The 13,353-nt window shown below is 42.9% G+C and overlaps 1 protein-coding gene across 4 annotated transcripts in view; it reads right to left on the bottom strand.

Moving 5' to 3' along the window:
* Positions 1–13,353, bottom strand: part of tbc1d22a (TBC1 domain family, member 22a) — a 136,024-nt gene that overhangs the window by 46,018 nt on the left and 76,653 nt on the right. For all 4 annotated transcript variants that reach the window (XM_086201147.1, XM_086201150.1, XM_086201149.1 and 1 more), the window contains one exon: positions 2,395–2,470. In XM_086201147.1, the coding sequence (XP_086057273.1) occupies positions 2,395–2,470 (76 nt within the window). The remainder of the gene's footprint in view (positions 1–2,394; positions 2,471–13,353) is intronic.

The following is a 13,353-nucleotide window of genomic DNA, read 5'->3' as shown; positions in this document are numbered from 1 at the left end:
CTCTGCCCCGGCTATGATGACAGGGCACTTATGGAATAAGATACAGTAAAACATTTGGAGTCGTTTTTCATGCCTTTACCAGGGTGTGGTGGCGCTTCGATGTGCTGCTTTCTTCTCTTTATCTTAATTTATGTCTTTAAAGATACGACACACACGCACACACACACATCTCATTAACACCGCTGCACTCACGTGACACAGTTTATCAGTCTCTATCACGCACGCTAACTCCTACAGAGAGGCTTCAACCTACCCAATTACACAAAAACGCACGCACACACACGTGCAACAATTAAACCAGGTGAGCTCCACCATTTCAGGAAAAACCAGGGCAGATAAAGGGGCCTATAGATGAAAAACCGTATCACCTACACTACAGCACCTACTGTACTTCAGCATTTTAGACTTCTGGAGATGATGCTGACCCCAGTTTGGTTTGAAAAATCTAGGACTGCATTTATTGTGGACCATAGATAATGTAAATATTAAAAAAAAAAAAAAAAAAAGGAATGTCCTGGAAAATGAGGCCAAAATAACTTGATAGCCCCCTGGTGGTTGGTTGCAGTATAGGTCAAAAATGGTGACGTCTTCATATTGGCAGATATGTTATCATGTCAAGTACATTTTTTGGTTAATTTTTTGGTTTTTAATTATACAGATTAATGTTAAAGTGTTCATTTTTTTCATAAAAGTTACTTGACACATGTAAAATTAAGTGTAACATTACAACTGAGCAATTGTCTTCGACGTGAAGCACCGAAGTCCAGACTTCTGTTTCCAAGTAAGACAGTCGACGCTAACTTTCGATAATTGTAATTGTTCCAGACTGTAAAACTTGTGTGTCATGCAGTAAACTGTTACTCTCAGTCAGTTCACTCTTCCAAGCTGTCCTGGTTGCTGTCCCAGGAGGAGACGCTAGTGCAGAGACCAGGACACCTACCCTGCAGAGACCAGGACACCTACCCTGCAGAGACCAGGACACTTACCGTCATCTGGCTTCCCACTGATACCAACATGGCCGACTGTGTATGTACCAAGGTGGAGGCAACACAGGGAACCAAACCGGTAGCCCCAGATTTGGTTGGAAAGGCAATAGAGCACTCGGCTACCTAGACTCCCTCGGTTACTCGCACTGCCAAGGTAGGACTTTGACACAGCGTCTCAATGGCCTGATCACTACTGTGCATATTGAAATGCAGTCTTTGGTCTGGACATGCAGAAAATGAGACTTCACACACACCCATGTTTGCTTGCTGACAAGGTCTCATCAGTCACAACAAGTCCTTCCCCCAACATGTGACCTTTTACTGGATGACAAGTCAAGTCCAAGTGGTTACGACACGGATGACTACATTAAGGTGTCGCACGCCACGTCTTGTATGTTAGCAGTTACAGCCTGCATGCCCAGTGTACGTTACCAATACACAGCATTATTTCTAAAATGATCCTAAAACACACATCTGGATGGGGGTCATTTCAGAAAATAACCTTGAATTCAGACAAAGCCCGAGAGCTGTACTTGAGCCGTGTACGAGTTCATTCTGCAGGAACACATGGATCTCCAGCCATTAGCAATTTGGTAATAATAATCAACATGTTTCCCTGACAGCCAGCTGGAATGAAAATTAGAAAGTTGCTGTTTATAACAAAACAAACAAACCCCTTCAGAAGTACCAAGGTGTGAAAACACATGTTACGCGTTGTCCTTGTGTGCATGTAGTCGCTCCAGCACAGGAATTCAAACTGTCAGTGTTGGTGTCATGAAAGCTGTAAGTCAAATAAAGGGAATTCTACCTCATTAGGACACATTTCCATGAGGAATGCTCAGTTTACTGTCAAGACGGAAGAATCTTCAACATAATTGTAATATAGTTTCCGCTAATACTGTTGAAAAAACTATGACATATTATACTGAAACTGACATCAAAGGCGTCACTAACTGTGTGTCACCAGTTATTTGGCATGGAAATGTCACCACAGGCACCCAGCTGATAGTTCTTGTTATTGCTTCCATCAGGACTCAAACTTTGCCATGATTTTACGATATTTATTTGTTTATTTATTTCAATCGCAAACTAAAATTATTCAAAGGATGCCTACTTTTTCATTTCCACTGAAGAATAGGAAATCGATTTTGGACGAAGGTGCACAGATTCTTCCTGAGGTATTACAAAATTTTGAGAGAGCAAAAGTGTAACTGAGAATACCAGGTTGAAGATTTGTTTTGACAATATTTTTAAGAGAAAATCTGTGTATGAGAAAGAGAAGAGAAGAGAAGAGAAGAGAAGAGAAGAGAAAGTAAATGGAAATGAAAAAAATGACAGAGCTGTGAGCAGAAAGTATTTTATGGATGAGCGGAGGGATGGATTGATGGGGGCAAGGAAGATGGCTTACCATCAATCCGGCTGACCAGCTCCTCCAGGGCCTTGACTTTCCTCTGGATGCCTGGCTGTGCAAATGTATAGTTGTCCTGAGAAAAGAAGAAAAATCAGAGTCAATATGGATCCAGGCCCCATAGTTACACTGTGTATGATGAATTGCAAATGACAAATACTTATCATTTGTACTTTTTTTTTTTAATCAGAAGTGATGAAATGCAGGAATTTAAGGTTTCAAACACCGCGTAGCACCAGCATAAAGGATTCAAAATGTGAGAAGTCTGGGTGAAAATCCACACAGTAGTTTTTGCGTGATGAACCCGAACAAAAAGCAGACAGTGGAAAACATAACCTCCTTGGCAGAGGTAATATGTGCAGGGAAAAGCAGCCAAAACTAGAGCAAAAGCAATCTAGCAGATCTTTATTACAGGAATATTTGTCACTTTTCCCCGTAATTTCTTGGACACCCTGTGAAATTGATCCCTTGTTACGCATTGATGTTTTGCAGCCAATTGCCCTCAGAGTCAGTGTAGCATAGCACATAATCAAAATGGTTTGTAATTTCACATTTTCACTCTGATGGTTCATTTTCAGAGCGAAAGGGGCAGTGGCCATTACAGATGTGTTTGCCAGGGCCCGTTTCACACCTCACACAAAACCTGAGCCATCTATTAAAAATAGTAAATTGAGCAAATACGCTGCCAAACTGGCAACGGCATGTGAGGCCCTGAAGACGCTGCAAGGGGCTGTGAAGACAACAGCGTAGCCGTGAGTGGGTCCCGGCCTCTGACGTGGTATAATAAAATATTCTTCTCAACGGATGGCTGAAGAGTTTGGTGCCCTCTTGCCCCCTTTGAGCAGTTTGCTAAACCTCACCTGGAGTCAGGCTAATAAACCCTGGAGATTAGATGAGGGGGTGGTGTTTGTAAATGGTCATTAAGCATTTAACTACCACGTGCGCAAAAAAGCTTCCAAGATATGTAATTCAAAATTGATTTTATGACTCCCAACTGCTTATACACTATGGTTTATCACTATATTTTAAAGTAAGAGTGCTTATTAGTATTTATAGAAAGAGAGCTATGATTTTTTGCTCAGATTTGCCAAGAATGTGTACATTTTAATCATCACGGTGCACTGAAATGATGTAATGGATCTGAACAAGATCGCAGGAGTGGGCAGTGTTGTTTGGTTGAACTTGCAGAATATAATACATGTGAGACCACCACATAAGCACTCTGTGGGTGCGTACACACACACACACGGATTAGGTTTCCTTGAGGGGTCATTTTGGTGTGGCTAGAGAACAGCTGATGTGGCAAACTATCCAACAACTGGAGAGAGAAAATGAGAAGGAGAAAGAGAGGAGAGAGAAAAGAAAGAAAGGAGGGGGGAGTGGTCATTTAGCAATAAACAGCTCCAGTTGTCCTTCAGGCTCAGCAGAACGAAGGCGTGTGTGTCCTCCTGAGTCCATCAGCGGCTGGCAGGCTAGAACCCCCCCCCCCCCCCCCAACATTGTTTCATCTCTCCTCTGCCCCTAAATGAATTCCTCGTTCTGTTTCGTCTGACATTTCTTTCTTTGGCCCCAACAGTTCATGTTATTGTTTGATCCTGTTTATTACCGATTCCAGATGACTCTCACAGGGGGAAATATTGCACGTTGCTGGAAAAAATTCCCATTACTTTCTTTCACGTTTTGGAATTTTTCAAATAAATTGAAAAACACATAATAACATACAATACTTGGCTATTTAAGATTAGTACAGAACTCCGTATTTTAAAGGCTGCTAACAGAATTCAGCATGACTAGGGGCGTCTTGTGTAATCGATTGGTGTCAAATTTACGATTTTCTGAGGGCACATCAGTGACACAGTGAATTATTTGTCAGCAAAAGAGAAGGAGACCAAGTGACATCACCCCTGCAATGTGTTTGAGGCCAGTCAGAAAACAATGGCGAACCGAAAGTGGTCCCAAGTGTGGCGAAACTTTCCAAGCTGTGACAGCCCATCAATCCTGAGAAGACGCCTGGTCAAACACAACCTAGCTTCAACATGAGGTGTGTATTCGATAGCCTAAAAGTGAGGTTGTCCGCAGCTGCTGCAGCTAACACTTTGCCGCACGCTTGGGAACTGACAAGTACGACTTTAATTTTCTTTAACTGAAATGACAGAGGAAGTACAAAAACGTACCGCTGGATTTTCAAACGGGAGAGGTACCCATCACTACTGTATGTAATGCCATGAGAATAATCCAATGAATTCATCTATCTCTGTCCAAGATGAACGAGACGGCTCAAAGCACGACGAATATCATCGTTCATTTAAGAGTCACGCAGGAAGGAGTCCAAAAGCTTCAAATTAGTTCACGTCGTAGAAAGTCTGGTTATAACATCTCAAAGTTGACAGGTTATTGGTTAAATGCCTGAAACATCCTCAGTGGTTCACACGAGCTTCGGGTAATTTAAGGTATTGCTCAACGGCATGAAATACTTCAATAAATACAGCAGTCATGAATTTTGAAATGGTGGTCCCTAACAAGTGGCTAAACAAGACTTGGATCATTCTTAGTGATCACAATGAAAAACAGGAGAAGCCCAAAGTCAGATGTGATTATCTTGTCGGAAAAAAAAGTCAAACTCTCAAAAGCCTTCCTACCCTGGAAGTTGTTTTCTGAAATGACTGAAAATCCACCTAAAAAAGCCCACTGGGATACCCGTGGTCGAGGGAACCCACGACATTGACCAACGAAAACGTGTCATACCGAGAGCACTCTACACTGATATGGGATGTAGAGCGGCATGTGGACACCCAACTAGCTTGAATAGCTAACTCTAAATGTGGGGCGGCACGGTGGTGCAGTGGTCAGCACTGTCGCCTCACAGCAAGAAGGTTCTGGGTTCGAGCCCCGGCTGGAGCACGGGGTCTTTCTGTGTGAGTCTCCATGTTCTCCTTGTTCCTGCGTGGGTTCTCTCTGGTACTCCAGCTTCCTCCCACAGTCCAAAGACATCAAGAGGGACCAGGTTAATCCAGACTCTAAATTGACCGTAGGCGTGACTGGGAGAGCCAATGGTTGTCTGTCTCTATGTGTTGGCCCTGCCATGGACTGGTGACCTGTCCAGGGGGAACCCTGTCCTCATCTGAAGGGTGCTGGGATAGGCTCCACCCCCCCCCCCCCCGTGACCCTTAACAGGATAAGCAGTAGAAAATGGATGGATGGACACTAAATGTGATCTTCCTCAAAGTGTAAACAGATGAGGAGACACGGGAAGAAGTCTATCCACCATTTGTAGGCATCTCCAAAGCAAAGCTGACCACAACAAGATGTAAACTATGTTCATGTCAAATATTACAAGTTTGATGTTGGCCAGATGTTCATTTAAGACGGCAAACTACTAATTATCATGCATGCATGTTCATATTTCCTCTGCTGACCCCTTCTTTCCCATCTACTTCATTTCTGTTCATTGTGCACGTTCTGTCTCTAGCTTCTTTACCTTCTGTCTTTCTCAACCACCCCTTAATGTGTTGGAGTGCTAAGCAAGTGCAAGGGTTGACAAATAATTACATTTGCATTATTGAAGCTACCTTCCTCTCACTTCCTCCTCCTCCCTGCATCTATCCGTCTGCCCCCAGTTCACCGTTTGGTATTTTCAAGTTCTGTCTTGCTTTTGAAATCCCTCTATACCTCTTCTCAATTGCTCACCTTCTATTACTTGGTCTATCCTCTGTCACATCCCTTAATGCTTTTCAGTCTGTTTTATTATCTTTATCTTGGTCTTATTCTCACAGGTACTCCCACTTTATTCTATCTCTGGTTTCAGTGACTTTTTTTTCCTTATTCTTTTCCTGCTTCATATGTGACTGGCTTTCCTGATCACATTCTCCCATCCCCATTATTTTCTCAATCTGCCACAATCTTCACCCATCAATGTATAAAATGACTCCTTGCACGGAACACAAAGCAGGTTGTTGGTAAAGCCATGAGTCATCCTTTCTATTGAATCACAACTGTGATTCAACATATTTGGTGTTTTTCTGCTTTTACATTATACAGTGTGCCTGGCGGATCTAGCTGTTAAAATGTTCCCCAAATTGCAAGTGATAGATTTTATCTTTTGTTTTCCAGCAGAATCAACAGCAGGATGTTTGGACTGAACAGAAGAAAGGGAAGATGGACCTGCAAATGATTTTTGTAGGCGCTGTGACAGAGCAGACAAAAGTGGTCTTTTCTTCTTACTTTTTAATAGTTCAGCTCCTTTAATGGCTTCTGTATATACCGAGAGAGACATTTGGGCATTGTGCAATTTTCAGGCCACAGCACAGGTCACACTTACAGGTCGTGATGGACATGAATGGATATTGTGAAATGTAAATTTCAAGGTCAGCGATAACTTCATTTATTACTTATTTTAACTTTACCCCCCCCCCCCCCAACCGGTCAAAGCAGAAGGCTGTCCCTACTTACTATCATTCTCATTATTCAAGTCGACCTACAGTAAAATGTGAATGTATGTTGTGTCATTACAGCAAAAGAAAAGAGAAATTATTCAACAACAATTCTGGCCAAGCCATCTAATTGCTCAAGATGTTGTGCTTAGTTTCTGTACGATGTTGTCTACAAAACTAGAATCTTGTTTTTCTTCAGTTTCACCCTCGAGTTTCTCCTAGCCATGAACGTGACACTGAGCTGGTCATGCCCTGTCAGCTGGGATGCTGAGTCAGCGATGCAGTGCAACTAGCTTAAAATTGTTTAAGTGTGGGGACGAGTGGCTTAACTTGTTCTTGGAATCTTTTTTAGCACATACCTAGATTAACAACAACAATAACATGGAGGAAATGAAAGCGTGCGATGCACTCAACTTTCATTTTCATAATCATCATCCAAACTCAGCATATGGACACATTAGACCAAATAACGAGCAGCAGTTGTAAGAGAGGAGGGTAAGTATGTCAAATACTTGTAGTGCCCAGCAGCAGGAAGTACATTCAGCTGCAGACGGACCGGAGGAGAACGAATGCGCCTGTCACTCAACCCCTACAATGATTACAGCATGCTAAACTGGAGTGAGCTGGAGTGAGTTTGTTTCGGTTGGTGATATTTCCATCCATCCGACAGACACATCTCTGAATATCATGAATATCGCCCCAGACATAATCATGCCTACTTAAACGTACTAAAATAAGGAGGGTGGTTATGTATTTGTGACCAAAATTTTTTTTTAAAAAAGGAAAACAGTGTAATGCATATGAGAGAAGGGTGCTTTCAGGTGAGTGCTTTCTTTCATGGCATCTTCTCTCTCCTTTTGTTTTGTCCCTTGTTTGTCTCTTGCTCAGTTTCATAGCATTCTCTATTTTTCTCCGTCTCAATTTTCCATACTGTCTTATTTCCTTTCTGAATTCATGCTCTTCTCTCATTCTTCTCTCTAATCCCTTGCCCTCGCCCACCTTCTGTTCTCCATTTCCTTGTCTATTTTCATCACTTTGGTGGTGCTAATGAGGCTAGAATTGACTAAGTGTTTTCAACATGCTATTATGTCTCCTCTGCTTTGTTTTGTTCCCCGGTGTTTCATTTTGTTCCACACTGCAGTGCATTCTATTTTGTGACTGTTGTTTAGTTAGATGTGTTTTTTTTCCCCTTGAGACATGAAGAAATGTCTCTTTTTTTTCCTCATTCATTCTTCTTTTTCTCAGCCTGTTTCTTCCTCCATCACATGTAGGATGGAGGATTCAGCTGCCTACCCTCCAACCCTAGCATCCTTTCTTCTTCCTTTAGCTCTCACCTCCTTTATTCATTTTATTTTTTCTTCCTTGTTATGCCCTCCTTCTTACGCTCACTCCCTTCTCTGTGTAAAATCCAATATGATAGAACTTTGATCAGATGAGGCAACAGGAGGAAACCCAACTCTTACTGCTTCATTATTCATATATTCTCCTCTTCTCCCACCATCTGTCCATCCACCCAAATCTGACCCAACAAGTAAGTGGAACTGCCCATACATGAATGAAAAGACACCAAGTACACAAGAAGTTGAAGTTCCTGATCAGGTGTCAACAGCCTCTCATCGTGGCCTTCGTAGCTCAACCCGTTATTCGCTCTCCCCTCCCCTCCTCTCCCTCTGTGTCTCTCTCTCTTTCTCTCTCTCCCTGTCAGCAGAATCAATAGCCGCTCTTCACCTCTCACTCCATTCTATTAGTGACAACAATGGTTCTGTGCTGGACCAAGATTGCCTTCTATTGTGGCGACGGATGTCTATCAGCAAGTTGGACATGACCAACACAGCACTGCCGCAAGGGTACGCGTTAGTGTGTGTGTGTGTGTGTGTGTGTGTGTGTGTGTGTGTGTGTGTGTGAGAGACTGAGGGAGAGAGACATATGGACAGAAAAAGACAGAGATGACAGGTTAAGATAAAGGCTAGACAATAATAGACGTTCAGAGTTGTAGACAAGAGTGAAGGACAGCAGGGAAGTTATCTGTTAGTCTTCGGTGCATGTGTGCGTGAGCCAGAGAGGCAGGAAGTGATTATATAAAACAGATGACAGGTTGAGATTAAGTGCAGACAATGGTGGAGACAATTACAGTTGTTCAGGGGTAAAGGGGGTATTGGCCAGGTTTCATTCTGTTGTCTTGCTCATGGGTGTGAATGTTCGGACCTGTAGCTTCGCTGGTGGTTAAGGACACAAAGCCCGGATATACTAGGAACAATGTAGGTGGAACAAAGTGTCGACTGACCACGTATGGAGGCAAAGGTGTTCATATAGTAGCCATGCTGAATGGACACACAAAAGAAAATAAGTTTGAGAGGGAAGCGGAGACCCTGCTAATTGTCACACCTCTTTGCGCTCAGGAAATGACCGATTCAAGGGCTTAGTGGGCTGCTCATGTTTCAGTCAGTAGTCGGCAAGGTGTTTCAAACAAAAACATCAGAGCAACCACTCTAACTGAGAACTTGAGCTGTCACAGTTGCCAGGATCAATGGAGCAGGAGGGATATGCATGATGTTAGGGTAGGGTTGAGAACTGATGAAAGGTCCTTTTTGTTATTTCCTTTTGTCACTATTTCAACCAAAATGTCAGTTAATGCATCTATGAGGAGGAAAGGAGGTATACACCTTTTTAGGCTCACCATTTTCTGTATTATTGGCTTGCCTGTTGATCACCACTCTGGTATATGTACTAATGTACACGGTATGTTACTGACAGAAGCTCCTCGTTGATGTACATCTGCTCGGCTTACTCAAAAATAAGGAAGCCGTAAGTGAGCAGTTATAGAGGGATTGATGTTTTTGAAGATTCATGAAAGGCTAAAAGAATATGAGCCGATGAAATCCTGGACATTCTGAAGTCAAATCCAATCATTGCAGATCAGGGAAGTTCATCATACGGTGCCACTGCTGAGATCAGGCTACCACTGGTAAGAGCCAATCACTGTGGTGCCAGACCAGTAATGGGTGGTAGAAAAAACAAGGTTGTAAAAATCAAGGTATATTTCTGAATTTATTTTCATTTATGTTTTTTGTGGCAGCGTCCAAGCTAGAGCTGCTTGATGATGACGAAGTGGCCATTGGCCCAGGACTACACATATAAATGGAACACAATAATTTAAAAAAATGTCTACTTTAAATTTCCCTTCACAGTATTTCTCTTGGCTCGTCACAAATACATCAAATGCATTAGCTTTTTCTCTTATATCACATAAAAGCACATGTGTAAAAGCTGCATTTTGTCAACAAGCTTTTCAAGTGTGCCTCTGTAAATGTTAGATGAATGAGCCTTCCTTTCCTTTACACCATAATATGATTTACACCACTTGCCTCTCGGCTAACAAGGTTTTCATCCAGAACAACAGCCATTCTCCTGTTTGTAGTTCTTTCTTATTGCATATAAGTCTCCATCCCTCTTTACTGTTCTTGATGCCTTCCGCCTCATGTCTCCCCCATCATCTCATATTGCTTCAATCTTTCTCTAGCCTCATGTACGATAGCTGGTGAGTTGGGCAATGTCTACCGAAATAACATATGATGATTTCCGTTTAGAAAAATTGGCAATTGGGGGGGGGTGTCAAGAAAAAAGCAGGGGAAACCTAACCTAAAGCACTCTACACTGATATGGAACATAAGAGGCATGCCGAAACCTAAGTAGCTTGTAGTAGCTTGTACTGCGAAGATGACACTAAATGTGTTGCGGCACGGTGGTGCAGTGGTCAGCACTGTCGCCTCACAGCAAGAAGGTTCCAGGTACAACTCCCGGCTGGAGCACGGGGTCTTTCTGTGTGAGTCTCCATGTTCTCCCTGTGCCTGCGTGGGTTCTCTCCGGTACTACGGCTTCCTCCCACAGTCCAGAGACATCAAGAGGGGACGAGGTTAATTGGATACTCTAGATTGGCTGTGAAAGCCAATGGTTGTCTGTCTATGTGTCTAAGCCCTGCCATGAACTGGCAACCCGTCCAGAAAGAACCCTGCCTCTCACCCAAAGGCAGCTGGGATAGGCTCCCACAACCCGTAACAGGATAAGCGGTAGAAAATGGACACATGGATGCTACGATGGTAGAGGCCACAGTGACAATGACTTGCCTGCCATCGGCAACAGATATTCAGCCCAGCCCTGACAGCAGCTTCACCAACATGATGCCACCTAAACTGTTGTTGTTTGTGTAAAAAATAAAAATGAGGAGAGGAAAAGTATGTAGACAGTCGCTGACACTCTCAAGTCCATGTCAGGTCACTGATGTGCATCGGTGGCCCAAGTCTCATGGTGCGTCCTGAACATTAGCACTAGAGAAACTGGCAGTGTGCGATAAGAGACAGAAGTGACCAAAAGTAGCAGTTTCATCACACGCGCACTCACAAAGCGAACAAAGTTTGTTTTTTTAACTTCATGTTTTCTGATCTTTCCTGAAAATATTAAATCAGACAAATTCAGATTTAGAAGTAGGAAGACTGTAAAACCATGCACGGTGTGAAAATGGGCAGCAAGTGTTCCTCTGTTTATATCTAAAGTCCAAAGGCAAAAGGCAAAGCAAGGCAAATTTATTTGTATAGCATCATTCATACACAGGGCAATTCATAGTGTCCATAGTCCTCTGGTTTCCCTTTTTGGACAACAAATACTGCCACCTGCTTGTATGGAGAGTTATTTCCTCTCACACAGGCACAGAATTAATGTGCTAGTAGACTGCTGGATGGAATACTTATGGTAAGTGCAACTTTTTTGGTCCAGACACATGATGCGAGGCGACTCAACAGTTAGTCCTCATTGGACAGCTCCTCAACATCGGTTTTATGCGTCTTCATTTGAACTGAAAAAATCAGTGAATACCACAATAAAAGAAAAGTTGTTCTCAAACACAAGCTACATTTACACGCAACGCATAGCGTGCAAGACTATAAAACAAACATATAAACATGCTGTCAACCGTCTCACACACACAGACACGCCAGCTGGCTGTTTGCGTGGGTGTAGGTGGTGGAGTGAGTGACAGCTCAAGGTGACGGTACAGATTCCTCAGGGAGTTGGACATGGTGTCTGGTTTGGTCTGCCTACCGTCTGCTAGATGTCAGTTCTCGGCCCCTTGTTCCCGCTTGACAGAGACCCCATCTCTGGCTGGTACCGTGAAAGCAGATGGTCGCCTTGACAATGAGCAGATACACAGACTGGCTGGTCCAAGGGAGGGGCTGGAGGCAGCACAGACGTGGAGCAGCGATGCAAGGAGCTGTTGACCATTTAATCATTGGGGATTTCACTTTACTTTAATTTTGTATCGTGTTGGTGCCCGTACAGGTCACGTGGTATGAGTTTAAGTTCACCTGAATCCAAGTAGTGCTCTCTTCTCAGCATCTGGAACACGCCATTCGTTCTATGCTCGATTCATAGCATAAATTAGTTCAGGAAAGCTGCTAAAAAACATTCTTGCTACTTTCTTAACAAAGTCAATATTTCCGAACGAGTTTGCATGGTGCTGCACAGTCGTACGTCAAACTATGCTATGAAGAGAGACATTTTCATGTTGTCAAGGCTGCTAGTGAAAAGGAATAAGTTCAGATCCCAGGGTGAAATGTAATTCTCTACGTTGGGTCTTGGACTGGAAAAATACATTTAAGAGCCCCCTGCTGTAAAAGGCATATCTGCAGAATTAGCATAAAAGGCAGGTGTTCATCTGCTGAGTTTAAAACTGAGAGCCCTCGGGGGTGTGCTAGCGGAATAATGGACTTTTTAAACTTTTTGACTTGATGTCCCTCTCTGGGCATTGCAGGTAAGACACAGACTGCTATGTATATCTGCTACTATGCCTGTGAGCTAAAACAAAGATTCAAATCACCGAGGCTTCACCATGTGTAGGATTAAGACTCATGTTCACAGTGACAGTATTTTATTGGACGGCTCTATCAAAATTCATTGAAATGGCAGATACAGAGCCGTTTTCACACGTCAAATTAGATACATTAGCTAGAGGCGCTGTCCAATTTAGCACAGCAAGAATAATTGGCTGCCGAAGAGACTAAGGGTAACAGTGGGGTCGAATTAACAGAGGTGTCTTTCACATGGGCACATGTATTAATCATTCAAATTCATCTTAATTCTTACATAATTATGATGCTCTTTGGGATTATAGTCATACTTAGAAGAACTTAAATGGCTCCTGTATAACAATGACAAACACTTTTTTCCCCCTTTTTTTGATGTGTAAATGGGCTGCGCTGTTATCCTGTTGAAGCTGATGTGATTCTTCTCACACACACACACACACACACACACACACACACACACACACACACACACACACACACACAAAATAGCGTTTCTCACACCATTTAACAGCGCCTTAAATGTCATACCAGGACAGAGGAATGGCTGTCGTGACTCGTTTAACCCTGAAACTGGGTGGTACCGGCCGCTGTGTGAGTCCAGATGACAGTTTTAATTCGATCTGTAATACACAGAAAAATATAGCTCTCCCACAGTGTCCAGCCTCTAAAGG

Source organism: Aulostomus chinensis, chromosome 4 (assembly GCF_037954235.1).
Source record: "Aulostomus chinensis isolate RoL2024-O1b breed Wild chromosome 4, RoL_Achi_v1.0, whole genome shotgun sequence".
NCBI classification, from domain to species: Eukaryota; Metazoa; Chordata; class Actinopteri; order Syngnathiformes; family Aulostomidae; genus Aulostomus; species Aulostomus chinensis.
The sequence above is the reverse complement of the archived record's forward strand: the minus strand, read 5'-3'. Positions and strand labels throughout refer to the sequence as shown.